We start from the raw sequence: 27,179 nt of genomic DNA, 5'->3' as shown, positions 1-27,179 counted from the left end.
AGACTCACATGACAAGCAGATGTATAACAAAGTGAATATCTCTTAATTAGGGCAGGTTATGGAATACACATGGGGTGGTCATTACCTCAATGTGGAGTGAATAATTCCTGTGAACTATATTGTGCCTGGATCTTTGCACAAATGTGGTTGGGTAATGAGACTGGGATTATTATGACCACCTGACATCTCCCTTACAGACACTTGTGCACGCAGGTATACACAAAGACACATCCACCATCCTCAGTAAGCAACAATGCAAGGCTCTGAACCCTATAACCCCAATTCTGTTGTTCATTCCGGCACACATGTATGCACCGAGAAACACCAAAGGAAAGAAGCAGCCGGATCGATTCGAGTTTGTTATGTTGTTGTCTTATTGAGGGCTCTCTCCAACAGTGCTCATTCAATTCTAATTATGGTTTGAAATACACTCCAGGGCAGTGATTTATGCCTAGTGGTGGGCTCTCGGATCCACACGCAAGCACACAGCTGTGTGGATTACATACCCTCATGAAGCACGAGCTGTACGTTTGACCTGACAGCTGTGATTAGCAATGTGTACATCATTTATCTGAGTCATGCACATGTAAAGATCCATGCAAACAGACAGGCAATTAGTGTCAATATGCACACACATGGATAGCTAAAATTAACGTGTAAGCTATGTGTTAAAAATAATTTGTATAGCTCCAAGACTCTTAATTTGATACATGAATTGCTCTTGTCATTTGGACAAAATATTATAGGTCTCTCTCTCTCTCTTGTCATGTTTTCAAACCTTTAAAATGTGTCTTTATGTCACATTGGAATTCCTAAGGAGCTCCCATCACCCCTCTATAATTTAGATGTTTCCTCAGTCTTAACGTTAACCTACATTTTGCTTCCTTCTAGCCTTGACTCCAGTTTATCATCATGGTCTCCTATATATCCATTTCAAATACTCCACGCAGGAGATATTTTAACTGCCTATGTAGTTAAAATAAAATTCACACCAACCAACCCATCACAACTTTTTTTTACTTAGTTGCCCTAGATGTAAACGCTTAACATTAAGCAGAAACTATGTGCTGGCATCTAGTGGATGACAGTGGAATCACAATCTTGACTGAAAAGCAATATTCACCAGAGCATGATATTTTAGCAAAAAATGCAAGAGGTGCTTGCCAATGGAAAATTCTATGGTAAGATGTCTTTTCATCCCGTTGCTTGCATATTCTGGCTGTTGCTTACATTCTTCCAAATATCTTTTGTTGTGTTCAACAGAACAAAGAAATTCATACAGGTTTGGAGCAACTAGAGGTTGAGTAATTCATGACAGAATTTTCATTTTGGGGAGAACTATCCCTGTCCCGTTTTCACCTTCCATATGGATAGGTCAGATATCAATATTACGTGGTTTAAATTCTCATGTGAAGTTTTTTTTAATTACAATTTTCAATGGTCAAATGAATTGTCAATTCTCACATGCATAATAGTCTACTTAACCACATAAAAAAACTATTGTGTGGTCTGCAAAGAGCCATTCCTTCTCCATTTGTTGAGTATGATTGCTTCTGGTTTGCACAATTTAATTTACAGAAGTCCTTAGTAAAAGTGTTGCTTTTTCTTTGTGAGTAGACTGTGCGCTCTGTACGTGTTTATACATGTTTGGTTACATGCACATTTCTTTGAGAGAACACAAATTTTATTTTCCTGACACAAGAGAAAAAGTTAGAAGGAAAAGGAGGACGGGTAATATGACCCTCTCTCTGGGTCCAGTAAATTGAGCTGACTCTGTCACTGAATGTGCATGTTAAAGCCGAGCTTGCTGAGAAGTACAGTACATGCACACTATGAGTCATAGCTTTACTCTAATTGTTCCATGCCATGGACTGTTCCGTTGGCAGAGCTCCAGGATCCACTTTGATACCAGGTCTCCTTCTGTGAAAAGTCATCTTCAAACTGACTGAAGTGTTCAAGTGCTATTGCTCGCTGAGGTTATCTCTCCAAACCTCATAAACTACAGTTTTTATGCATGTCCGGTCAGGAAATATTCAGCTTTTTTTGAGAGGGACATGACCCACTAAGCAACCACACAGAATGTTCGGTTGGAATCAGAATGCGTATCGAAGGATCAAAACAAGCACTATGTTTAATGATAGCTTTTTCCATAGTAACACAATTGCGTTGTTGTTTTGGAGTGCTCATTTGAATGATGGCCATATGTTCCCCTGGCAGTTCGCTTAGCGTGTATGCTAAATGAGAGACTGCGGCTGAGAGTCGCGGAGACGGAATGAACAGCAGATATTTTCCAGGCCACTTTGTGAAAAAAGAAAAAACATAATGCACCTGAATCATTAATAGGCCTCAGGAGGATAAAGATTGTTAGTGCGAGGGAGAGAACAAGAGAGAGAGAGGTGGTTTAAAACAGATGGGCAGGATGGGTGGAATTACCTTCCTGCATGATAGTAGAAGTACAGCCACCACATCCTTTTTATTTTATTAAGATCACCAGCATCAGGAGCATTTATGTTTTGGATGGTAGTGGGGACTCCACTAGGTTTCCTAAGGAGCAGGCACTCAAAAATCAAAACAAACCTTCATGTTATTGTAGGGGTGATGTCATGAGATTTGGTTAAAAGACACTTGAGACTTTGACATGACTTTTGATGACAATGACCTGCACCATAAGTCATATTTTACAGCTGCAGTGGAGGTTAAGTTTCTCGGTAAATGCTGACACAATTTTTGTACTTTTATGGAGCTTAAAGTCCCAGTGCACCGGAAGTTGCAATCGTTTTTTCTTCAGTATTCTGACACATTTCCGAGTGAAAGGGAATGTCAAAGGGTAAAAATGATAGGTTGTGGCTTGCGTTTTTCACTGCGAATTGATTGGATGTGTAAAAACAGCTGTTTTTGAGTTGAAACTGGCAGCAGACTGAATGTTGAAGGGGAGGAGTTAACGGATGCTCCAGCTGGCCAGAGTCATTTCAGGGCGGAAGTGCATTTGCAAGTTTTAAATGAAGATTATGAGGGTATATGAATTTTATAAAGAAAATGACCCACATTCATAAGCTTTTTACTATGAACACTGCAATATTTCATGGCAAAATAAAAATCGTCATTTTTAATTTCACTCGGACTTTAAAAGCACATAATAAAACAAGTTATGCGAATTTTGGAACAAGTTTTGTGTTTCTCAGAAAAAAATATGACAAATGTGAAAGAATATTAATTTTAGGTTAGCGATTCCAAAACTTGTGCAACCAGCTTCATCAGAAAGGCATTCTTCCTCTTAAGTTACGAAAACATTTATGACTGTTTGAAAAGTTCAGCTAATATAAGAAAACTGCAAGAACGTTTTGAGCTACTTTGAGAACAGAATGTTAGTGTGACTGGAATTATTGTGGGTAAACAAGCATGGCTGTGCTGGTCCGCCAGAAAGACCAGCCCCAAGCTTTAAATTCTTACTGGTTCATGTTGGATTTTTTACCAAGGTTAAAACAGCTTGTGTTGTTTGTTGAACCCTGTGAGAATTTTTTTTTTTTAACTTATCAAGTTGGAAAGTAGTATGGATAGCAAAATAAACGCTCACCACAGCTATTAAAACAAATTTAGAAGTTTTGATTTTTAGCGAGATGCTAAGTTTGGTGTCTTTTTGACTGCCGCACAGAGCACTGCGTGTTCTTCTTCTCTCTTTTCTTCCGTGTACTGCCAACCATTCCTGTGTCTGTATCTAATCAACCCAAACCTTCTGTATCTCTCCTCATTTCTCTCCCTCTCACTGGCTCCCTTACTCACCCGCTCTGCCCTTACAAGGAAAGGCAGGCAGGGCTGATGTCATAGAATGAAGAATGTTTGAAGAATCCAAAGGGGGTGAGAGAGAGAGTTTGGTTTGTAATACACATGACCTGTGCAAAAGTCAAACGAGAGAGAACTTGTTTGGAGTGAGGGGTGGTGTCATTCCTTTAAGAGACATGTAGGGGGAGGGTCCAACAGCTGTGCATCTGAGACAGGAGAGAGTTATCATCTAGAAAGAAATCTAACATTTGTATGGCCTGCAGGAGAGCGATAAGGGAAATAGAGAGACACACACAACCTGAGAGGTAAATCTGTTTAAATAAAACTACACACTGTAACAACACATTTTGTTTGAACGCTGTCCAATGGCAGTCATGCATACATCTGTAACATATACTCAAGTTTGTGTCTCAAAGATGGTCTATTAATTTTGAAAAGCAAACTTACCCCGAGAAATATTCACTCGAGTAAAACGTGTGACATCCAGTCACACATATTTTAAATAAATGTGTCTCTCGGGAGTCGCTTCAGGTCTCCTCGCATATTTGAGTTGGCAGCCCGCAGATTTTTATCAGCAGTGTAGTCATCATTGGCCGCAGGTTTGTCCCGCCTTCAGTGGTCAGGAGAATGCGGAAGCTGAAACCGGAAGTGTGTCTTGTGTCGGTACATTAGAAAAAGTTCATGCGGACAGATCAGATTCACTGGTGAGCAGCCTAACGAAAGCAGTCTTCTTTATTCAGAATGGTGCGTAACGCCAAGACAACGACTTAAAGCGATATAAAGAAAGAAAAGCGATAAATAAAATAATTATCCGTAAGGTTGCAGTGATTTAAAAACAAACGTATCTGCTGCATTAGAGAATCTGTTCTGGTATAACTGCACCTCTTCTGGAGTAACGACCAGTAAGTGCCTTTATTTCGGTTTGTCACACAGAAATAGAGGTAGGCTTTCATATATTTTTTTTTCAATCCTAACATGCATTTACATTTGTAGCAGTTGATGGTTGTATATTGTGATATATTGGCTGTGGTTTAATGCTTTTGGTTGTGGGAATGTGTCATGGGTGGCTTTATACATTATTCTTAGTAAAGGTATTTTAACATACACATAACTGTGCATACAAATAACTGTATGTTAATGAAGGTAACGTTACATTGAAAGGGGTGGGGCATGCGTTTACCGCAGGAACATGTCTAATGTAAACTAAAATAAAGTCTCAAATATGAAATCATCTTTAGGTTCAGGGGGAGAGTTTGACAAAACAATAAGATATGGTTTTCTTTCTTACTTTTCTTAAGCTTGCTTGTCGGTAGATTTAGCCCTCGTGTCACTGGGTTTCCAGTCAGATATCCATATAAGGTGAAAGAAACATGTTTTAGGCTGCACGGAGAAGCGAACAGTAACACCAGCTTGACGAATATAAAACCTTTCAAAGTCAATTCAGTGTGTAAAAAGAGAGCGTTGTGAATGAACCGAGGATTCCTCTGGGTGGAGTCCCTAAAGATGACAATGGGGGTTCGCTGGCATTTAGGCGACGCCAGTGGGATTTGGGATTTTCATGTTCAATAAGAATATTACGCATGTTTACTCGTCTTCCTGGAATAAAACCTACAAGCAACAGCATACGATTTGTTTTACTCAAGAATGCATATATTCGGTATAACGTTCTTGTTTGTAAGAAGATATTCAGCCATTATTGTGATCGGATGGGTTGCTAGAAACGTTCTTTATACGTTAATGATGTTAATGTTAATCCGCTACGTTGCTTAGCAACCACACATTGCGTGTTGATACAAATAGCTTAAAACAACAAAGCTTATTTCCATTGATGCTATATTCATTTCCTCGAATTCCGTTCAATTGTTGTAACCGAGGTCCGTCTTCTTCTTTGGTCATTAATTTACGAATATGCATATGGTGTACATGAAATGGAAAGCATGCGTTGTAATGTGTATGATTGGACGAAGTCACGTAATCTACGCACTTTGGCCCACATTATATGACCACACGCACCCTATGACGCAATTACGGAAATGAGCTGTATGCATATTGCACTCCATAGGTAACACTGACAAAGCGTGTGTGTGCGTGTCATACGTTCAGTATGGTAATGTTGTCAAGAAGACTGCCATTTGTATCAAAAACCAACAGACCGGCTTTGTACTTTTTTGTTGAGTTGGAAAAGGAAATGAGTCGCATATTATTCATCAGTAATGTGATTGTAGATATTGTTCAACATCAGTGATGTCATGGGTGACAAATTCTTTTGTAACCGACCGCTTTGGTTTGCTTATCGAACAGTCGATGACAGCTCACCTTTTATCATTGTCTCTGTATCAGGTGAAAAGTTTCTATTGCTTTTAAACCATTTTATTGACCTTAAACTACAACCGTTAAAAGATCAACACTTTACACACACACAGAGCAGTCAACATGGATTATTTTCTACATGCTTTGTTACTCGCTGTAACCCCGAGACATTTCGGTGCTGAGATGAGATCATCTGTAGAGGAAGCCAGAAAACTGCAACAAGAAAATGATTAGCCGACTCCAGCCATAGGAACCCACAGCGGAACTATGACACATTTCTCTTGGTTAATGGCTGTGTGTGTTTGACGTGTGATAAAGAGCTTTCTGTCCATCAGCAATTTTCAGTGTCAACGCAATAGAAATTTCTCACTGCATTTTCAACATATCCCGTTATTTATTTCCTTCTTTTGCATGCTTGTGAACAACAGAATGTCAGCGAGTTTGCATGTCTCATGCACTGACACTCACCTAGTCGCCAAGTTTGTCATTGACTGTAACATTTAGAGGCCACAATATCCATCAAGGCTGCACAAGGAGGCTCCATGGAGCCAGGATCTGATTTCGACAGTCTTCAGTCCATCCATTGAGCTATTTCTTCTATCCACATGAAAAAAGCAGTCATACTCCTTATATCTCATAGTCATTGTGATCAAGTGATGAAATGCAGACGTATGACTAAGACCATTGGAATTTTTATATTGCAGCTGTTTCTTCTTCCACAGCACACACACACACACACACACACACATTCTGAAAGTGTTAGTTTGATCAGACCAAATCCGTTGCTGGAGCTATTCTCCATAGAAGTTAATAGACGTCACACAGTGTTTCCATTGGATATGTTTTTGGACTGGATTGAGTAGTGTTACTGGTGTTTTTTGTATTGTCTATCTTCACGTTATCAGAAATGTACCCACATCATTTTATGTACCCAAACATGACTGCTGTCTGTGAAGACCAAACACACAATCTGCCAGATGGTGGCCTCCTTGAATAGGAAAAACTATTTCTCAGCTAGAACTAGAGAAAGCCAATGTTTGAATCCCTCTAATAACACAACAAATCAAAGCTCACAGAAGGAAGAGTAGGTGTTTGTACCAAAACTGAAACTTATAGACGATGATGATAAGCTCTTGTTCTCCTTGATGGATTAAGCTAAGCTGTTTTGTGGCAAGAGAGACTTAAAGTAATTTCCATTGGTCTTTGTGTCCCCCTGTAGAGCTTCAGGTCTGCCCACAGTATTCACCCACCTATGTTCAACCAATGATAGTTGTTTAGCAAAATCAAAAACACCTTTGTTTTTTCCAGTATTGATTCAAAATGACACCAGTCTTTGTTGTTTTTTCGATTTTGCTTTAAGTATACCAGGCCTTGGGTACTCTTAAGCTTTTTTGGTATTGATTTGGATCCGAGGGACGCAAAACAAAAACTATTGGGCTTGTGATTATTCCTTAAAACGTGTACCTCTGCACTATTAAACTCCACTCCTGAACCAGACGAGAGATGAACAATTAGCACTTCATATGTACCTCTCTCGGCACACTGAAAACCGGGGCCTAGAAATAGTCTTTTAAGTATCTTTTATTTAATTGGATTAATGCAGTGTAGCGTCACTAAACTCCGCCCTCTCGCTATCACTTCTGGGTAATATCAGCTGTTAAAATGTAGAGTAGACTATCTGGATGAACTATTATTTGGGACATACTCATTCTATTTTTTCGGTTACTATTTAGGACAGATAGAAGGTGAATTGGGACAAAGGAATAGTCTCTTTTCGGCCTAAACTTTTGTGCTTCCATTTACTGTATATTTATGCAAAATCCATTAGGAACTCTTCAGATATGAATATGGTGTGGTAGACCACATTAAAGCATCTGTAACCGCTAGGGAAGAATCCTAAATCACCCATGAAAGGATCTGTGCCTCCCGTCACGTGATTTAAGATATTTTAGCAATATTTGTGAGATCCAGAACTCTTTCGTTCATGCCTCAACTTGCTCAGGCTTGTGGTTGCGGATTTATGTGAGACGTAACTGCTAAACATCCCCTCAATAAAAATCATTCATCAGGAAGTACAGAATAAGGGTGTGTGGTATATACATATGCTGTCATTGTGGCCTTGTTTTGTTTCTACAAGTCGGAGAATAGTTAAATTTTTGGGGTTTTTGAATATGGTATACTATATAATCTGATCAATGTATGATCCCGTGAGATGTATATTTAATTATTTTTACAATGTAGTTTATCCAGTCCCAGTTGTCTATTTTGTCATTTTAGTTTACATGTTTTGAATTTTTGTTTTTATTTTATAAAGAATTTTTAATCACAAACTTTCAGCAGCAAGTTACCATTATCATGAAATAAAATTACTCATGCTTAGTGGTTAGCACGTTCGCCTCACACCTCCAGGGTTGGGAGTTCGATTCCCGCTTCCAACTTGTGTGTGTGGAGTTTGCATGTTCTCCCCGTGCCTCGGGGGTTTCCTCCGGGTACTCCAGTTTCCTCCCCTGGTCCAAAGACATGCATGGTAGGTTGATTGGCATCTCTGTAAAAATTGTCCGTAGGGTGTGAGTGCGTGCGTGAGTGAATGAGTGAGTGTGTGTGCCCTGCGATGGGTTGGCACTCCATCCAGGGTGTATCCTGCCTTGATGCCCGATGACTCCTGAGATAGGCGCAGGCTCCCCGTGACCCGAGGTAGTTCGGATAAGCGGTAGAAAATGGATGGATGGATGGAAAATTACTCATGGGTGATACTCACAGAATTTTGGTTTCAAAAATGTAAATAAGATTATAAAAAATCTTGCTTCAACAAGTTTCCTTTTTAGGGATTAAAAACAAGGTCTGACAGGTTGTTAAGTTAAAAGGACTTTTACTGACAGTTAACCACATTTTTTTTATATTTTCTCGAAGACCTAATGTTATTAAAGTGACCACCTGAAAATGTAAATACCACAGCTAAATACTTCAATACTATAGCTAAGTTAAGCAAAAAGAAAAAGAAGACGCTTTGATGCCAAAGCAAGTTTGTATGCTTCATAGGGCTGGGACAATATATCGAGATTCACACTAATTATACCTGTCTAGGGCGATTCTGAAATCGCATAGGCTTCTATTCTGTGTTTTATGCACAGCTCTTCCGTGAACTACGGCTTTTTGATCAGTGGGAAGAACTGCTCGATCTAAAATCACTATGAGATTGAGTTGTTTATTGCACATTTTATAAGCAACACGCGTCAAACATCATCATCATTATAAATATACATTTAAGGGTTATAAGTTATAAGTTATTGTGAACCATTTTGACTTGTTGTGGTTCAAATAAAAGCTACAATTGGTACACTGAAGAGGCAATAGCAAGGGTGGTCTCACTGGTCTGGGGAGGACCATTCTCAGAAGGTCTTACAGACTTCCACGTGCTATGAAGTATCGGGATGAAATCCTGAGATCTATTGTCAGATCTTATGCTGGTGCAGTGTAGAGCCCTCCTGGTGCATAATCATGCTCAACCTCAGTTTCTGGATGATGAAGCCATTGATGACATTGACTGGCCATCACGTTCCCCATATCTAAATCCAGTTTAGAACCTCTGGGATCTCATGTATCTGAAGCCGTAAAGTATCACCATAGACAGCCCAGAAACCTCACTTATGCTCTGACAAACTCTGGGGAGGAGATCCCTCATGACACCATTTGCCATCTCTTCAGGGGAATGTCCAGACATTGTTGAGAGTTCATTTAGGCATGTGGGGCCATGCACATTTCTGACTAACATTATGAGATACTGTGATGAAATTCAAACAAGTTGAATCAGCCAGTATTTCCATTCCCCCGCCCCCAGTGATTTTACTGTAATTCCTGGCCTGAATGAATTTATGATTTTGGCTTTCATTGACCATTGTCACATTATTTAGTTTTTATGCAAAGTATATTAGTGAAGAGTTTTAACCTGGAAATGTAATTCATTGAGATCTTATACAGTATGATTCAGCTGTTCCCTTCATTTTTTTAAGCAGTGTACTTTATTATCATGAAAATACCTGAAACGGTTTGAAGAACTGCGATAGAATATGACCATTGGCATTTCCTGGAACTACAGCGGTATCCAAATTCGGGGGCTGCGTGCTTCGAAAGCTACATCTCAAGACCGATTGTGCCACAGCAGCACGACTGAAGGATGTCCCATTTCAAAGGCAGCCTCAAAATGCGATCATGTTTCCGTGGGCTGACAAGGACAACGAATGAATCCTTAACATCGTCGGCTATCCCAACATTCATTGCGTGCCTTTAACGGCTGCATATTGTTAAATATAAATTCGTTGTTTGTTCATATTAAAATGCATTATAGTGTTTTTACATATCTAAAGTTGGTTAGTTTATATACTGTTGGGCTGTTTTAATCTACATAAACAAGTCATTTTCTCTAAAATAAACGATAAGTTTTTAGGTTCCGTGTCTGTTTGAATAAAATGAAACAATCCTAGTTATATAATTATAGAAGAGGACTGTCGTGCAAACCTGTGTTTTTTTATGTTACCTTTTGTTCTCCATTAGTTGTTGACATTAACAGACTTTGACATGATTTGACAGGTCAAAATAAAGTAATTAGGCTAGAGTAACCAAATCATGTCCTCATTTGATGAAGAACATTTTCCATGTATTGTAATCTGCCCCTGTACATCATCTCCTTCAAAATGCAAGAGTTGAATGAGTGAGCTAATTGGCTGGGACAGGACAGGCCGAGTATGATATCTTGAAAGTCTTTGCCATAATCTGTAATTCATACTTTTGAAAGTATGAGAGTATTCGATAGGGTGTGCTAGCTGTGTTATGAGAAATACAGAAGGGAAACAGTTCTGAGTCACAGGGTCAAATGAGACTGGGCTCAGCTGCAGAAGCAGGACATGGGGAATGAGGTAATGGCGTCATCTTTAATGGCGAACATGCCTTAGGTAAATATTTGTGCATAACTCATGCCACTTGAACACTCCTGCGGTATATCACATCCACATGTCTCAAAGCACTTGAACTGTTTCAGCTCAGTTCAATATATCCCAAAGCCTCATAAGAGGAAAACCACGACAGCACTGTTGACCCTTAGTTTGGAGAGCTTGCACGAGTGTGTGCTACAGAAATAATGTTCTTGAACAGGAGAACAGTGAAATGCTGTGTGCCCGTCACTAACTGTGTCCCATGCCTGCGCAATCCAATGCAACGGGCCTTAATAGGGAGATCTAGGGGGTTTTCATTCGGATAAAAAGAGAATTGGTGCTTTCGAACAATCCTAACTGTTTGTGTTGAGCTTTGAGAGTGAAAACAAAGTGTGGATATGAAACAAGTTATTTCGGACAACAAAACAGAACCTGAGATTATATAAGAGGAAGTAAACTAGTGTCTTGGCATCTATTTCAAAGATTTCCTTGTTTTACCTGACCAAAGAAATGTGTACAGAGCACACAGAATGTGGTAGACAATGTTAAAGAAGTTTAAAAGCTGGAACTTAAGTTTTAAAAGTACAGGAAAAAAATGATTCACCATAATGTATTTACTTCCTTGTTGTTACAGTATAATTAAGTGGAACTGATCTCTCACCATCTGTTTTAACATCCCAACAATTTACTGCCAAATGTGACTTCACAAACATTAATTTCCGCCTCATATTCAGGTCATTAAAAACCTGTGATATGTGTTTGAGGTTGTTTAAACGTTACCCAGATGTTTAACTAACTTACATACAGATGGAATTCTCTCTCTCTCTCTCTCTCTCTCTCTTTCTCTCTCCATTTGCTGTTTTGCCAAACTCTGCTACCTAGATCATTCCTGGCTGACTTAAATTACAGTGTCATATTTCAATTAAAAATATTGCGCCATGAATACACGCAATCTGGTACTGTTGTGTGGTCTTTATTTGCTCATAAATGACATGTTTCTGCTTACATCACTTTCAGATTAAGATGGCTGACTCCAACGGCAGCAAGCCCATCGTGGTAACCTCCTCGGTTTCCCTCAAAGTCACCGCTCCTTCTTTCTACAACCAACCTAAAAGGTTTGCATCTGTCGCTCCCCCACGACCCAAAGGACAGATGGCCCAATCGCAGCCCCTGCCGTTTGTAAGCACTGGGGTAATTGGACGAGTTGGAGAGATGCCTCCGCCCCCTTCAACTTTCAGTGAGGGTAAGAATATTTACTTGACTAGAGTCACCAAATGAAATTGCAATCAATTGTGTTCAACCATGCTTCCTTAACACTGTCCTCCCATCATTGGTCGGCAAACAGATCATCATTTAGATAAGTGGTTGCACCAGTGATTTTGAACAACCAGTTTGCTTTTTTAAACAACCAGTGAACACTTAAAGGAACAGTTCACCCAAATACTACAATTCTGTCTTCATATACTCACCCTCACCAGTTGTTCCAAATCTCTATCAATTTCTTTGTTCTGTTCAACACAAAAGAAGATATTTAGAAGAATTTAGGAAAGCAAACAGTTCTGAGGAACTTTTGACTACCATTTCCCTACTGTGGTAGTCAATTGTGACCAACAACTGTTTGGTTGCAAGCATTCTTCAAAATATTCAAAAAACCCAAGGTAATATATAGTAAAAAAAATGTCACTCTGGAAATGGCTTTTTCTGTTGTCATTTTAGACATTTTCATAGATAAAAGATGTTATTTTGTTAATACGGTAAAACCGTTACAGTAAACATGATGAATGTGATACAGTAAAACAAATAGCCCTGCATTATATGTATGAAATAGCAGTATAAAGTCATAAAGTAAAGATGCATTGTTTTGATATTTCCCAGGATTTTCAAGTGCACGAGCTGTGTTTTGATCATGTGCATTTTGATCTACCTTAAATTATTTCACATTAGCCATGTGCACACAATTAAGCCTAAATGATTGCTTGACAAGCCTGAGTTGTAACAGTTCCATTTGACAATAAATACATTTTCAAATCTAAGCATTTTTAACTGGAGCCAAAACGTTTCTGTACTCCACATAAATAGAAAGGTTTTGAAATAAAAACGATGTTGTGTTTTCATTCAGAATATTGCAGCTCCAGCATTTACTCGTATGTCTTTATAGTCGGCTTTTACCCTTACCAATATGGCGGCGGCGTTGACGTGCGATCCAGCGGACAATGAGGCGTCTAGTTAATATACATACATAATATATGTCTATGGTTGTTATTATTATAAGCTGTCTGAAAAAGCGCGTGCTACCTGTATTAGACATGCTCTTTGTTTATCTTTGCATTTAGTAGGATTTCACAATTCTGATTGTCTCCTTTTAGGGTAACATTGCAACACATGTACTTGGCAACAACTCAGCTGATAGAGAAGCCGTGATTCAGTCTGTGTTGAAAGAGTTCTGTAGGTCATGTGCTGCTGAATCTGGATCATCCTTTTATAGCATTGTTCTCTTTTCATTAATATGTGATGTATTCAGTATCTACGTAGCATCCATAAAGGAAGTACACAGCCATTGTGCATCCAATGAAATGAAGGAAGTGGAAAAAAAACAAAGTGTTTTGTCATTGTTAATAAGTGGGCGCGTAATAAAATTCACCGCCTCTGTTCATTAGATTTCCCGCCCCCACCTCCTCCTCCGCTGGATGATGCCGAGCTCCCAGCCCCTCCTCCGGAATGCCAGACCACACCCCCTGCACATGATGCCCCTCCTGCATTCCCAGCCCCACCCCCAGTCGCAGAAGACCTGCCCATTCCTGCACCTCCTGAGGAGTTCATCTCCGTACCGTCTACCCACTTCCCCCCTCCTCCCCCTCCACCTCCTCCTCTCCCTGAAACTGGTGCTGGTGTCAGCTCTCAGGTAAGTTGATAGATTTTCGTCAGTGCACATCAGGCCTGGTTCACCCAAAAAGCAATTTTGTCATCATGTATTCGTTCACATTCATATCATTACAGACTTTTTAGAGTGTTGCTTATCATCGTGGGCACTGGGGCTTCAAAAATGACAAAATAGGCAGCATAAATATATCTTGTGAAGCCATTTGATAACTTTGTGTATGGAGCAGACTGAAATTTCGATTTGCAAGCGTCTGAAATTGAATCTCGTTTATACTCCCGTTCAGTGGAAAATGTGTTAAAGTTCAGACTGTTTTTCACACAAATCTGTCAAATGGGTTTTAGAAGACTTGGAATATGGCTGATCGACCGCGTGGACTACTTCTGTGGTGCTTTTCGTCATTTTTGACAGCCCCAGTTCTTATTATGAAACAACACGTTCCAGACATTCTTTTATATATCTTAACAAAATTAAGTCATGTGGGTTTTTCAACAAAAAACAACAACAGGTTACTAAATGATGACAGACGTTTCATGGCTGAACTATTCTTTTAAAGGGATACTTCACCCAAAAATAAAAATTCTGTCATCATTTGCTCCCCATTGAGTTGTTCCAAATCGGCATACATTTCTTTGTTTTGATGAACACAGAGAAAGATTTTTTTAAAAATGTTTATAACCAAACAGTTCTTGGACCCCATTGACAACCATTGTAGGAAATATCCCTTTATAATTTTTTATATGTTCTGTCTGATATTTTTGAACAATGTGGGACAGCAATCGGTTTTGGGGCACTTCTACCATTGTCAATTTTCCTACCATGGTAGTCAATGTTGGCCAATAACGTTTTGGTTACAAACAATCATCCAAATATCTTCCTCTGTGTTCAAACAAACAAAGAAATGTATACAGGTTTGGAACAACTAGAGAGCGAGTAATTCATGACAGAATTTTCATTTTTGGGTGAACTTTCCCTTTAACTGCATAAACAGTAAAAATGTTCGTTTTTCCAGACTGGCCATTGTTTTTGCCCTGCATTAGACTTTTTAAGGTCTAGACAATTCCATTATTACACTTATGAGATATGGCATTCCAGCATTTTTGAGTCGTATGTTTATTGTGGGAATAGGACATATAAGGGATATTGAAAAATTGGAGCAGTTTGAAGCAGTAAACTATGATCTCCTGTGAGATGCAGTCGTGTATGCGGACTCCTGACATGTCCATATAAGCACCGGCTCTATTTATGGATGTGTTATTGCGGTGCGGGCGACGTAATTGGGCTACATCTTCACTCTCACAGGGCCCCGTTCAGTCAAATAGACCCTAAGACGATAAACACAGCAGAAGAACTACAGCAGTTACAGACAGGTTTCAGTAGCTGTGAATGTTCTCTAAATGTTGTGAGATTACCCTGCGATGCCACTGTCTGGTGGCGGAGTTGATTGTAACAGATCTTAAAGGGACAGTTCACCCCCAAATAAAAATTCTGTCCTCATTTACTCCCCTTGGTGTTGTTCCAAATCTGTATAAATTTCTGTTTTCTTATTAACACAGAGAAAGATATTTGGTAGAATGCATAGTAGGAAAAATTACTTTATAATTTATTTTGTTCCATTAAGATATTTTGAAGAATGTAGGACAGCAAACAGTTATGGGGCTCTTTTGACCACAATTGTAATTTTTCCTACTATGGTAGTCAATGGGGTCCAAGAACTGTTTGGCTACAAGCATTCGTCCAAATTCCTTTCTCTGTGTTCAACCAAAGAGTGAGTCATTCATGACAGAATATTCATTTTTGGTTGAAGTATCCCTTTAATCTGATGTATTTAATTTTAGTTGATTTCTGTAATACTTTTTTGTAAGTGCACAAATGCATAAAATGTCTCGGTCATGAGCCTAGTGATGTCACGATAGACTGTCACTGGCAGAATTTCCTGTTTTCACTGACAGCTACTTTCCAGTTCTGTCCTTTGTCATCATGCTAACACTTAAAATCTTTACTATAGCAGTGGATGTGATGTAGAAGATATTGACAACACAGTTCCAGCCATTGTCACAAAATGATAGTAGTCTTAAAGATCCAGTGTTGAATTGAATATGGCATCGACTTTTTAAGTCCTGTCTGAAGGAACAGACACATTTCTTTTCTTTTCTGCATCTAAACATCCACTCTTTTCATATGAGGCTGTTGTTTAAACAACCGTTATGAATATTTCTTATTATTTAAAAAAATCTTTTATATACTCAGTGTTCGTCAGTCTCCATGCACACTTAATCTGTACCGTCAACCTTTTTATAATTCATCAGAAAAATAAACTCCTGTCTGGCTATCTGGGGTTTTGTCATCAACTTAAAGGTTAGCATCGTGGTTTTCCTGTAGTTTTAAAACACTTCATATTAGCATTTTTTTGTTGTTTACCTTTGACAGAGAATTTTAACCAGGAAGCAGTGCTCGAATTGAATCATGTCCTATGGGGGAACCCAAAAATGACTTAAATTATCTTAAAAATATATTTCGAACTAATTTTTAATGGAAAACATTTTAAGAAAAGACTAAATATAATATTTTTCATTCAGTTCTACCTTTTCTACCAATTATCCAAATCATAATTACCCCAAAAATGATATGAAACTTTATATTTTCAAATGCAAGTGGGGATTTATTAGCTTTAGTCTTATCAGAGCCAAACAACCAGTACACAGCATCAAGTTGGCATGACAACTGTTTTATTTGATGGCAACGTGGCGGAGGAGGTGCTTTTAGTGAATATTTCCGGAAACCTGCCTCTCGAGACCCTCGCGTTCTAGGCTACGCTTTAACAAAAATTCAGACAATGCTCAAATTTTTTTTTTGTTTGTTTCTATGCAACCACCGAAGCTGCCCTGTCAGTTTCAAGCAACTGTAGGTTCCGTTGCAACAATGGAATGCCCGCCTCACCTTTCATTTGATTGGACAATGGGAAAAACGATGCATGACATCAACCGCTTTTCTGATCCGAATAGATTTTTTTTCAACTTCAGGCACTCGGAGTGCCATGCCAAAAATGCGATGCGCAGCAGGTGGCAATAAAGGGAAGTGTCCGGCAGGCATAAGCTGTTCCTCTCATTGTATATTCAGTTGTATTTCTGTCCTTTTACTTTTCTACTTTCCTCCGATTATATGTCTTGGGTTGGTTTTAATTATAGTCCTTGGATGCTTCTCGAAAGGCACAACTTCCATTGACTTTATTTGTATCTGTCTTTTATCTCTGTTATTTCTTTTTCAAACATTATGTTTTAGCTTTTGTTTTAATGCCAGCCATTCTTCATCTCTTGTCATTCTTCTCTTCTAAACTGTCGTTCTTTTTTTGTAGAGGCTGCTGGAGAAACAGACAAGTTTTGACAGGCAGCTGGGCTCTTTGACTAGTATGTTATCAGAGATGGAGACCAGCGGACCATTTAACCCGAAGGTAAACACACATGTGCAGCCTTGATACTCTGAATCCTGAACGTCAAGAATCAATTAATGTTTGGAAAAGTTCACCTCAAACAGATAAAAAAAAATCGCATCGTGATCAGTCACATGACTATTAAGAACTAATGGTGTGAGCCTGTTTATGTCGGCATGGTCATAAACATATGTCGACTTAAGCCTGGATCACACTACAAGACTTTTAAAATCTGAACAGATTAAAAAATATGTTAGTAGTGCAACCGTATTGCACAGAGCAGCTATAAGGAAGCTACAGTTTTTCTGAATAAACAGCACTATTATAATAACATTTCTTGACCAATTTCATCAGTTGGAACTTTTAAATTATTCATTGCCATGAGGAATTGTGAATAATCATGCTTGTCAAGAATGGACTTGGCCTGTTTTTTATGGGTATCCTTGCACTGAATGTTTATATGCATCAATAATATTTTACGATTTTTAGTTTACATCTGAAGATTGTTTATGCAAGTCTTGTATGGGTTTAGAAGACTTGAGATGTATATATTTGGACAAGATGTATGAACTAGTAAATGTATTATCAGTGAGCTTGACAACCATTTGTCGCTTTAAGAGAGCAGTGTGAAAAATGTGCCGATAACATCCCATAAAAGAAACTTGTTTTATTTCTATGACACTCTGGAGAATAGAGGAAGTTATATAGAGGAAAAACATTCGTAATCTTGCAATAGAGATTTTGTAATCCAGTTTTTGTTTCCTTTTTATGCTTTTGTCAGTTGCATTATGTAGTAATGTGTCTTTATGTTTGTTTGATTAGTTACCCAGCCATGTTTCATCAGCACCAGCGCCAAAGCCGTCTGCACCTCCACCTACTGCCCCTAAGCCTATGCTTTCCTTTCTACCACCTCCTGAGCTTCAGGATCGTCCACCCCCTGCCCCCTGGGCTGAGGAGCTACGTGCCCGTGTGCGACCGGCCAATCAGAGCACAGCATCTGTCCCCGCTCCTGCACTGGCCAAAAACCCAACCGTTGCCCCAAAAACCAACTTTACTACCAGTCAGCCGAATTCAAATTTTGGTCCTAAAACAGGGAGTCCTGCAGTATCTGGAGGCGCAAGAGTGTTTAATAACTCTGTTAAATCTCCTGCTCAGAGTTCTTTCCCAACACCTCCTGCAGCCCCTCCTGCCGCTCCTCCCGCAGCTGCTCCTTCAAATTTTGGTCCTAAAACAGGGAGTCCTGCACTTTCTGGAGGCGCAAGAGTGTTTAATAACTCTGTTAAATCTCCTGCTCAGAGTTCCTTTCCACCACCTCCTGCAGCCCCTCCTGCTGCTCCTCCCACAGCTCCTCCTGCCCGGGTTTCTCCTCCAGCTCCTGCTTCCGCCCCTCCTGCCCGGTGTACTCCTCCAGCTCCCGCTTCCGCCCCTCCTGCCCGGTTTACTCCTCCAGCTCCTGCTTCCACCCCTCCTGCCCGGGTTTCTCCCCAAGCGAGTGTTCCCACCCCTCAACATTCTTATAATCACTCTGCATCATCTCCCATTGGTAGTCAAGAAAGCGTTGCTCCACCTCCTCCTGCTGCACCTGAGCATAAGATGTCACCTGTCGTCTTATTCAACAGACCTACAGGAAACACTGTTTCACCCAAGGTGGGTTTGCTTTGTCTCATGCATTAAAATAAATACACAGAATGTTTATAACCAAAAAAACGGGAGTCTTTGCGTGTACAGAATGCGAATTTCTGTGAAATCTGCTAAATCCGACTTCACAAAATCTGCAGACTTGTGCTGACTTTCTGCAACAATTGTTGACTCGCAGATCGGGTCAAACATCTGTACGTAGTTATGGAATGTATTCCAGCCTAATGAGTTTGACTTGAACATTATATTGCTTAGACAAAATAAAAGAAGAAATTCAGAGGTTTTTTTGTAGTTCTAATGTCTTTATGAAAAACGTTTTGTGCTGTTTGATAGGTATCAGGATCAGGTTCAGGTCCTGGTGGAGCTCCTCTGACTATGAGGGAAGTGGAAGAGCTGGAAAAAATGACCAAAGAGTTCATTAAAGACATGGACAAACATCCACCTGTGATCACCTCTCCTCCTACAGGTACACATACACACACATACAAACTGTTGACTTATTGTTGAATTCAATTGTTGCTAATGATAGATCATTTATCTATAAGAAAATATCATTAGATGGTTCCCACAGTATAGCTAATGTCAGGTTTTATCGGATTTTGTTAACCATAAGTACATTTTGTACTTAAACTAAAGTAAACAACATACACACACACACACACTCTTATCAGCTCTCCTCCTATAGGCACACACGGTGAGCTTTATCCTCTCCACTTTGGTAACACACCCACACCCTTATTACTTACCTTTTCATGTGCTTTCAGACTTAATTTTTTTTATGTTCACATGGATGTCTTGGTTAACCACTTTTTAGCCTCACAGACATCCATATGGTTCTCATTTAGACACAGTAGACAAGCTGTAATAAACATTGAGTGTGTGATGGTGCCAGACGTCTCCCACTCTGTGTCTGACGCCCTTCCTTTATCTGTCTGTGTGGAGGTGTTTGATTTGATATTCTCTCTATCTCTGCGTATTTCTGTATTATCTGTCTAAACATTTCATAGTTCATCTCTCTTTTCTAAAGCTCTCTGCATGACTGAGCGTAATGATCTCACTCTCTTTGATATTTAAAGCATTGTATTCTTCAATGAATTTAATTATGAACTATCTGTAAGTCACTTTTGATAAAAGCCTCAAAGTAGTCAAAGTAGTTATTTGTTCATTTAGACCAGCGATTCCCAAACTTTTAATATTCCAGGACCCACCTAGACAGTAAAAATCTTTCTTGAGACCCACCAAAATATTGTTGCAAAGGAAAATGCACAGACATCCTCTTAAAATAGAGTAGTTTTTATTTCTCTACATAGAATAAATCAAATTTAAGCTGAAATACCAAATTATCTTATGGTAAAATATAAAAAAATATTGTTATTTAACAGCCAAGTGACTTTCCACGACCCACCTCATGCCACCGTGTGACCCACAAGTGGGTCCCAACCCACAGTTTGAAAATCCCTGATTTAGACAACCCACTTTTACATATGTCATTGATGGCAACAGGTAACAGGAAATGTCTTGGTATTTTGAAATACCTAGGACCACTAAAGCAGTAAGCCCCAAGAAACAGTGGGTTACATTGCATTCTATAACAGCTAAGGGCGTTGACGACGCGAAGCAGAGTAACCCACTGCTTTGTGGGGCTAATTGCTTTTAGAAAATATGCATAGCAAGGTGTCATAAAATTAAGTAAATGTGACCCTGGTCGACAAAAACAGCCTCAAGCGTCAATTTTTCGAAATTGAGATTTTTACATCATCTGAAAACTGAAGAAATAAGCTTTCTATTGGTATATGTTAGGATAGGATACTATCTTGTGGAACAACAACTGTTTACAAAGCTGGAATCTGAGGGTGCAAAAAAAGCTAAATATTGAGAAAGTCGCCTTTGAAGTTGTTAATCTGAGGCATTGTAGCAGGCCACTCACAAAAATAAAGTTTTTACAAAGTTACGGTAGGAAATTTATAAAATATCTTCATGGAACATAATCTCTACTTAATATCCTAATGATTTTTGGAAAAAATAATACATTTTTAAGCCCTACATTTTATTTTTGGCAACAACTAAAAATGTTCCTGTGCTACTTAAGACTGGTTTTGTTGTCCAGGGTCACAAATAAAGTTATATTTAGGCTATGTAAAGCAGTCAGCAGTTATAAATCGGGGTATTTTATAATGGCTCAAATCTGACCCCTTTATATGATGAATTCCTCTGGCTTCTTTGGGTTATGTTTAAAATGTGTATGAATTAATATTTGGACTTGTTTGTATTTTGTTTTAAATTTTATGTTGAATAACTGAATCAATCAATCACTCACGAGTATAAGGGTGAACAGTATCTGTTGAGTCGAAACTTCATCAGAGCCCCAAGACACAAAGAATTGCAGTAACAACATGTGAAACTGCAAATTCACTTTCTCATAACTGATCTGAAATGCTTGTGTGTAGCAAATTACAGCATGCATTGCTTTGTAAATTTGTCACAGTGTTTTATAGATTTTTTGCAGAGGTTAGGGAATCCAGCAGTGCATCTCAATTTACTTATGAAAAGGGAGTTTGCATAGAAGTATTAAAGGAGCTGTATGTAATAATTTTACTGTATTAAATCAATACAATACCTTAATGGGGTCATATGACACGGCTAAAATGAATATTATCATTTTTATTAGATGTAATGCAATGTGTATACACGATTTATGGTCAAAAACGCTGTATTTTCCACATACCAGATTGGCCAGTTAACCAGTGCGTAGTGATTGGTCAAATACTGCAAGTATGTCACGGAACTGTAGCGCCTCTTACCATATTTGGAACATCAGGTTCCAAAGCATTTGTACTGACCGGTACGCCCACATTACTTGTGTATACATTTTGCCGGTCTTAGTCAAATCATACCACGAACTGACGTACATTTGTGGGGTTGTGGTTACAGGAGGTGTTTCAGGCAGGTCTGGGTGAGCATTCGCGTTTAGACAGAATGCATTTTTTGTTCCGACACTTTAATTGTTGCAATTGTACGTGTCTAATACATGCATGGGGAATTTATAACACACCAAAGACACAGAAAAACACTTATTCATGCCATAAGAAAACATGCTAAAGTTCATATATCGGTTTGTCCAAAAAACAATTCTACAGCCAGGTATTCCACTCTGAAATGTGCATTCCGTGCCTGACGATTTACCCACTATTTTATTTCGACATCTCGGTTTTCAGTTGGCGACAATCACAACATACTGCAGCAAACAAATGATCTGGTTCAGAGCAGATTCAACCCTTTCCACTACTATTACGTTGCAAATTTAGAAAATATTACTATATGATTTTACAACTCGCAAGGAGTAATATACAATTTTGTTACGGTTATTTAAACGAGACATCAATATGTACCGTAAATACGACCTCCGGAGGACGCAACCTCTGAAACGAGCTACTGATTGAGTTATATTTGCAAACAACAAACGTATAAATGATCATATAAACTTAGTGTAAGAGTTACATTACACTCATGTGTCTGGCAGCTCCTGTGAGGTCAAGTCTGAGGAGGGGGAGGGGTGACATACGGCTCCAAAATAAAATTTTGTTTTGTTTTTTTACAGAGGTGTGTGGCAAATGTGGTGAGACTTTGTCCAGATCTCAGCCTGCAGTGAGAGCGATGGATAAACTCTTCCATGCGCATTGTTTCTGCTGCATGACCTGTCAGCGTGCCCTGCAGGGTATGCAGTTCTATGACCGTGACAGCACACCTCAGTGTGAGGACTGCTACATGGTGAGCACATCACATAACATGTCACAATCATTTTTACTGGTTTGACACTAAAATGAATAGCCTGTTTGGACACAAACACAAATATCGCCTTTTATAGACATTGGCCTTTGTTTTGGCTTTTTTTCTTATCTTTTACTGATTCTCTACGGATGTGAATGTGGGTTTGCAGAACTCTTTGTCTGTATGTTCGCGCTGTGGGGAGCGGATCACAGATCGAGTCCTGAAGGCAGTGGGCCAGTGTTTTCATGCCAACTGCTTTAGATGCACTACCTGCAGCTGCACACTAGAGGGCGCTCCATTTATCACCGACGATAACAACAACCCATACTGTGTCAATGATTACCATCGGTGAGCCACATGCACCAGTAAAATATTCTATTTTACTTATAACTGTAAAGATTTATTAATATTACTGAGTAATATCAATATTACAATAATGAGGAATTATGTTACTATAGTTGTAGATCACGCAAAAATGGAAATTCTGTCATCATTTACTCATGCTCTTGTTATTTCAAATCTGTATGACTTTCTTGCTTCTGCAGGACACAAAAGAAGATATTTTTGAAGAAAGTTGGTAACCGAACAGCTCCGACACCTATTCACTTCTATTGTATAGACAAATAACAATGCAACTGAATGGGTGCCGGTTACCAACATTATTCAAAATATCTTAATTTGTGTTTTGCAAAAGTTAGAAAGTCATAAAGGTATGAAATGACAATAGGGTGAGTAAATGATGACAGAATTTTCTTTTTTGGATGAACTATCACACTAGATCTTTGATTATTAGAATTTTTACATTAGATGTTAGTGATTGTAGTAAATATTAAGTTTTGGAAAAATTATGAATGCCAAAAATACACATTTAATATATAAACAATAATTTGACTAATGCTAATTATCCATGAAAAAAAATGATTTATTAGTCAAATTTAAAAGTAACTTTTTCACAGAAAAAGAAATCTTTTTATAAATTAAAATGTTTTTAGTAAAAAATGTTGAATCAAATCATATAATTTCCATTTTCTCCCGTCTTTCTTAGTCGTTTCTCTCCACTTTGTGTAAGCTGCAATGATCCGATTGTTCCTGATGCTGGGAGTGAAGAGACGATCAGAGTTGTTGCCTTAGAAAAGAACTTCCACCTGAAGTGCTACCGATGTGAGGTGAGAAGATTTCTGCTTGTTATTTTCACTTATTCACATTCTTTAGAAGTAGAAAAGTTGTTGAACAAATATGTATTTAAATATAAGACTTTTTCATTGCAGGATTGTACCCGCCCACTTTCCATAGAGGCAGATGAGAATGGCTGTTACCCATTGGATGGCAGAATTCTGTGCATGAAGTGCCACACCCTACGTGCCAGGCAGGCCAAACAGTGATTTGGTGGACACACAAACCAAAACCAAATTCAAACACATAGTTTGCTTAGATGTGATTATGTATTTGCCACATGGCTTTGTGAGTCTTTTTACACTCCTCATTTTCCAATTAATCATTTTCACACTTTTTTACAGTATGTTTGTCCATCATAAATTTAACTTGTTTTTGACAAAGATCTGCTGCTGTTTGCTGAATGGCCTTTATTCCAAATTAAAAACGGTAGTGCCTCTTATTGGCTGTTTAGCATACAACACAATTTAACCCCTTTGCATGTTGTTTTAATATGCAAAGTAGAGATTTTAGGGTGAATTTAGTTGTTGTTTTTTTTGGACCAAATTCTGAATTTATACTGTAGTGGCTGACTCCGCGCAGAGGTGATGTATTGCACGGCTGTTTTTTAGCCATGTGACTCTCAGCATGCCTTTCACAAATCTCAAAAAATCCATAAATTGTACCACAGCTGACTTCTTAGGAACGACAAAGGCTGTATATCCACAGCAATACATGCACTTTTTTTCCCAAACCAATTTTTTAAGTAGTGAAAAGTGCATGATGTGAGGAGTCAGGACATAAATGTAAAACATTTGGAGAAGAAGGAGGGGGGGACACAATTTGTATTTGTTATGCATGATTCATTTAGGGAACTGTTTGCCTGTAAATGAACAAATATTTTAAAAAGCACATTCTTTTGGACCTGAACAAAACGTGATGATACGCATAAGTATTGCCTTGATCATAAACAGTATCAGTGAGATGTTTGCTGTTTTGCTGTTTTAAAACAAAACATTTTGCCAGAGGTATTAAGTAAAGCACAATAAAATATAGGTTAGACGATCATTTCCAAATAAATAGCATGTTAGTCACTAGGTCTGTTGTAATGACACATACAGTAGACCTTCTGTAATATGTCTATTTCAAGACATTGTAGCTACATCTTACTAAAAAAAGTTGGATTAGGGATAAAATAGTATTTTTTGCACAAAAGGCTTCAGGTTATCCTTCAACAAGAGCTCACTGGCTATATACAACAGAAAATATTCCACGTAGCTGCAGAGATCCTTTTTATAAATGAATGCAACAGTGTTATTGGTAGCACATGTCTCACATGTTTCGGAACGGCTTTTTTTTCATAATGTTTTAAACATTACACACTATCATCTTCTCACATTCTTTTAGTTCATGGTTTTCGTCTTAAGTAGCTTTAAATAGGAGAAGGATCTCATTTCTGTCAGACTAATACTATTTTGGCTTTCGCTTTTGATAATATGTTGAGAAATACAGTATGTAGCGCATTATTCATAGCATACAAAAGTTCATATCAGCTTTCACTGCACAGCTCTATGTGGGTCTTTTCTGGGAATTATCCCTGTCCTGTCAAAAAACATCTAGTATTTAATGCAATCATCTGAACAACAATGGCTGCCATCATTAAAAAACAATTACATGACTAAATCGAACACATTATGCATGATTTGTTATGTTATTGCAGTATTTTTAGGGATGACTTGTTCTCAAGCTGGTATTGTCACAATAGTTCTTATTTCAGTAAGATGGTACCATTTGTGACCACTTCTGATTTAGCTTTCCATTAATGTATAACCTTTATATCAGTGCTGAACATATAAATTCCTCAGTAATATGTGAATGTGTGTATGTTTACGGTCAAATGTATGCCAACATGTTATTTTTGCTATTGTCTGTTTTCCTTCCACATTTGTGCTGTATTCTGAACTAATAAAAATAAAATCCTGCCGGACCTAAAGTTTAGGTTAATATATTTTATTCTGCAGTCGGTTAGGATATTTTTATGTGTGTTGGGACTAGGGTGTCACACTCACAATATACTGGTATCTATCATTAATAACTGTGAAATAAAAAACATGATTATGGATATTGTGTTCATTCTACACACATTATAATATTGTAAATAGTTTAGCTCCCCTTTAAAGTTATGCTTTACAACTTATTACAAACTCTCTCTCTCATTCCTGTATTTGAAGATAAACAGGTGTGGATTAATAACATCATTTGTTCATTTAAAAAACATTTAAATATACTGTAATAATAAACTCACTGTGATTTTGTTTGATTACGAGAAACGTGAAATGAGATCTGATTTTATGAAAGTCCTAGTTGGGACGTTGTTATGCCTTCAAAATTGTAAATGGGTTGGCAATTCAATTCGATAAAATAAAATATACTTTTAATTTAATACAAATGTATTTTGAATAATACATTTTGTTTATAATGCATAATCTATGTTAGTTTGCAAAATTATGATAACATGATTGACATTTTAAAATTAAAGTTTCTATTTTCTGAAATAGTTTGCTTTAAATGGGAATAAAGATGACAACATAAAATTAATACGAAATTTCAACGTTGAGGGTTTTTGGAACACTGTGTGTATGTGTTTACGTCTTGTGTCATGTGACAGCTCCACAACATGTTCTTTCCCACGCAATGTGTGACGTTCTGCTTTGTGGTTTTGGTCTTCTCGCACCCCACAATTCTTATCAGTCCACACCAGCCTCATACACCACTGATAGTCAAGAGTGCCGACGTGTGTGTGTGTAAAAATGTCCTACAGAAAGTATATGTGTGAAATTGAACCATGGCACCACGTATACGTATTTAAGTTTACATGGCGCTTGCAGAATCTACATAATGTTAATGATAAAAAGGTGGTCTCATAAAGACAGCATTTTGTTTTTATTTAGTACTGCCACGAATAAGCTATTTCACATAGACTAACAGACATTTAAATATATATCGCCTTAACACACAATAACCACTCAATTTACAAAAATATCCAACTTCAAAAGTTTACACAGCCTACACTTGTTCCTTATGTTTTGTGATAGTTGTCTATTCTTTGTCCCGAGCTATTAAACTGTCCATTGGTCTTCACAAAATATTTGTCAAATGAATGATTCTTGAGCAAAACATACCTGCACCCTATGAATGTAAGTGAATGCAGGTGAGGAGGAAGCGTCCAGAATGGCCCAGATTACATATGTGTTGAAGAAAGCCAAGTCATTCAAATTTTATCAGTCAGTCAAAG

The 27,179-nt window shown here is 38.2% G+C and overlaps 1 protein-coding gene across 5 annotated transcripts; it reads left to right on the top strand.

The window, feature by feature from the left end:
• Positions 1-3,935: 3,935 nt before the first annotated feature.
• Positions 3,936-26,006, top strand: zyx (zyxin). Of its 5 annotated transcripts, none has more exons than XM_056762295.1 (10): positions 3,936-4,085; positions 12,036-12,261; positions 13,676-13,920; positions 17,252-17,347; positions 18,149-18,973; positions 19,298-19,430; positions 22,563-22,732; positions 22,902-23,080; positions 23,778-23,898; positions 24,001-26,006. In XM_056762295.1, exons 2-10 carry the CDS (start codon positions 12,042-12,044, stop codon positions 24,112-24,114), a joined length of 2,103 nt encoding a protein of 700 aa, XP_056618273.1. In that variant the 5' UTR covers positions 3,936-4,085; positions 12,036-12,041; the 3' UTR covers positions 24,115-26,006. The 5 variants fall into 5 exon arrangements, with proteins under 5 accessions (XP_056618273.1, XP_056618274.1, XP_056618271.1 ...); XM_056762296.1 differs by lacking the exon at positions 3,936-4,085 and adding an exon at positions 4,378-4,484; XM_056762293.1 differs by lacking the exon at positions 3,936-4,085 and adding an exon at positions 4,443-4,682.
• Positions 26,007-27,179: the final 1,173 nt, after the last annotated feature.

Source organism: Triplophysa dalaica, chromosome 12, assembly GCF_015846415.1.
Source record: "Triplophysa dalaica isolate WHDGS20190420 chromosome 12, ASM1584641v1, whole genome shotgun sequence".
Lineage (NCBI taxonomy): Eukaryota > Metazoa > Chordata > Actinopteri > Cypriniformes > Nemacheilidae > Triplophysa > Triplophysa dalaica.
Note: the sequence above shows the minus strand (reverse complement) of the source record. Positions and strands in the feature narration are given on the sequence as shown.

What these genes read in the sequence shown, in the direction of transcription:
- zyx (XM_056762292.1), top strand. An exon ending in TGTGTCAATGATTACCATCG is followed by an intron (nt 23,081 to 23,777) that starts GTGAGCCACATG and finishes CGTCTTTCTTAG; the next exon opens with TCGTTTCTCTCCACTTTGTG. An exon ending in TGAAGTGCTACCGATGTGAG is followed by an intron (nt 23,899 to 24,000) that starts GTGAGAAGATTT and finishes TTTTCATTGCAG; the next exon opens with GATTGTACCCGCCCACTTTC.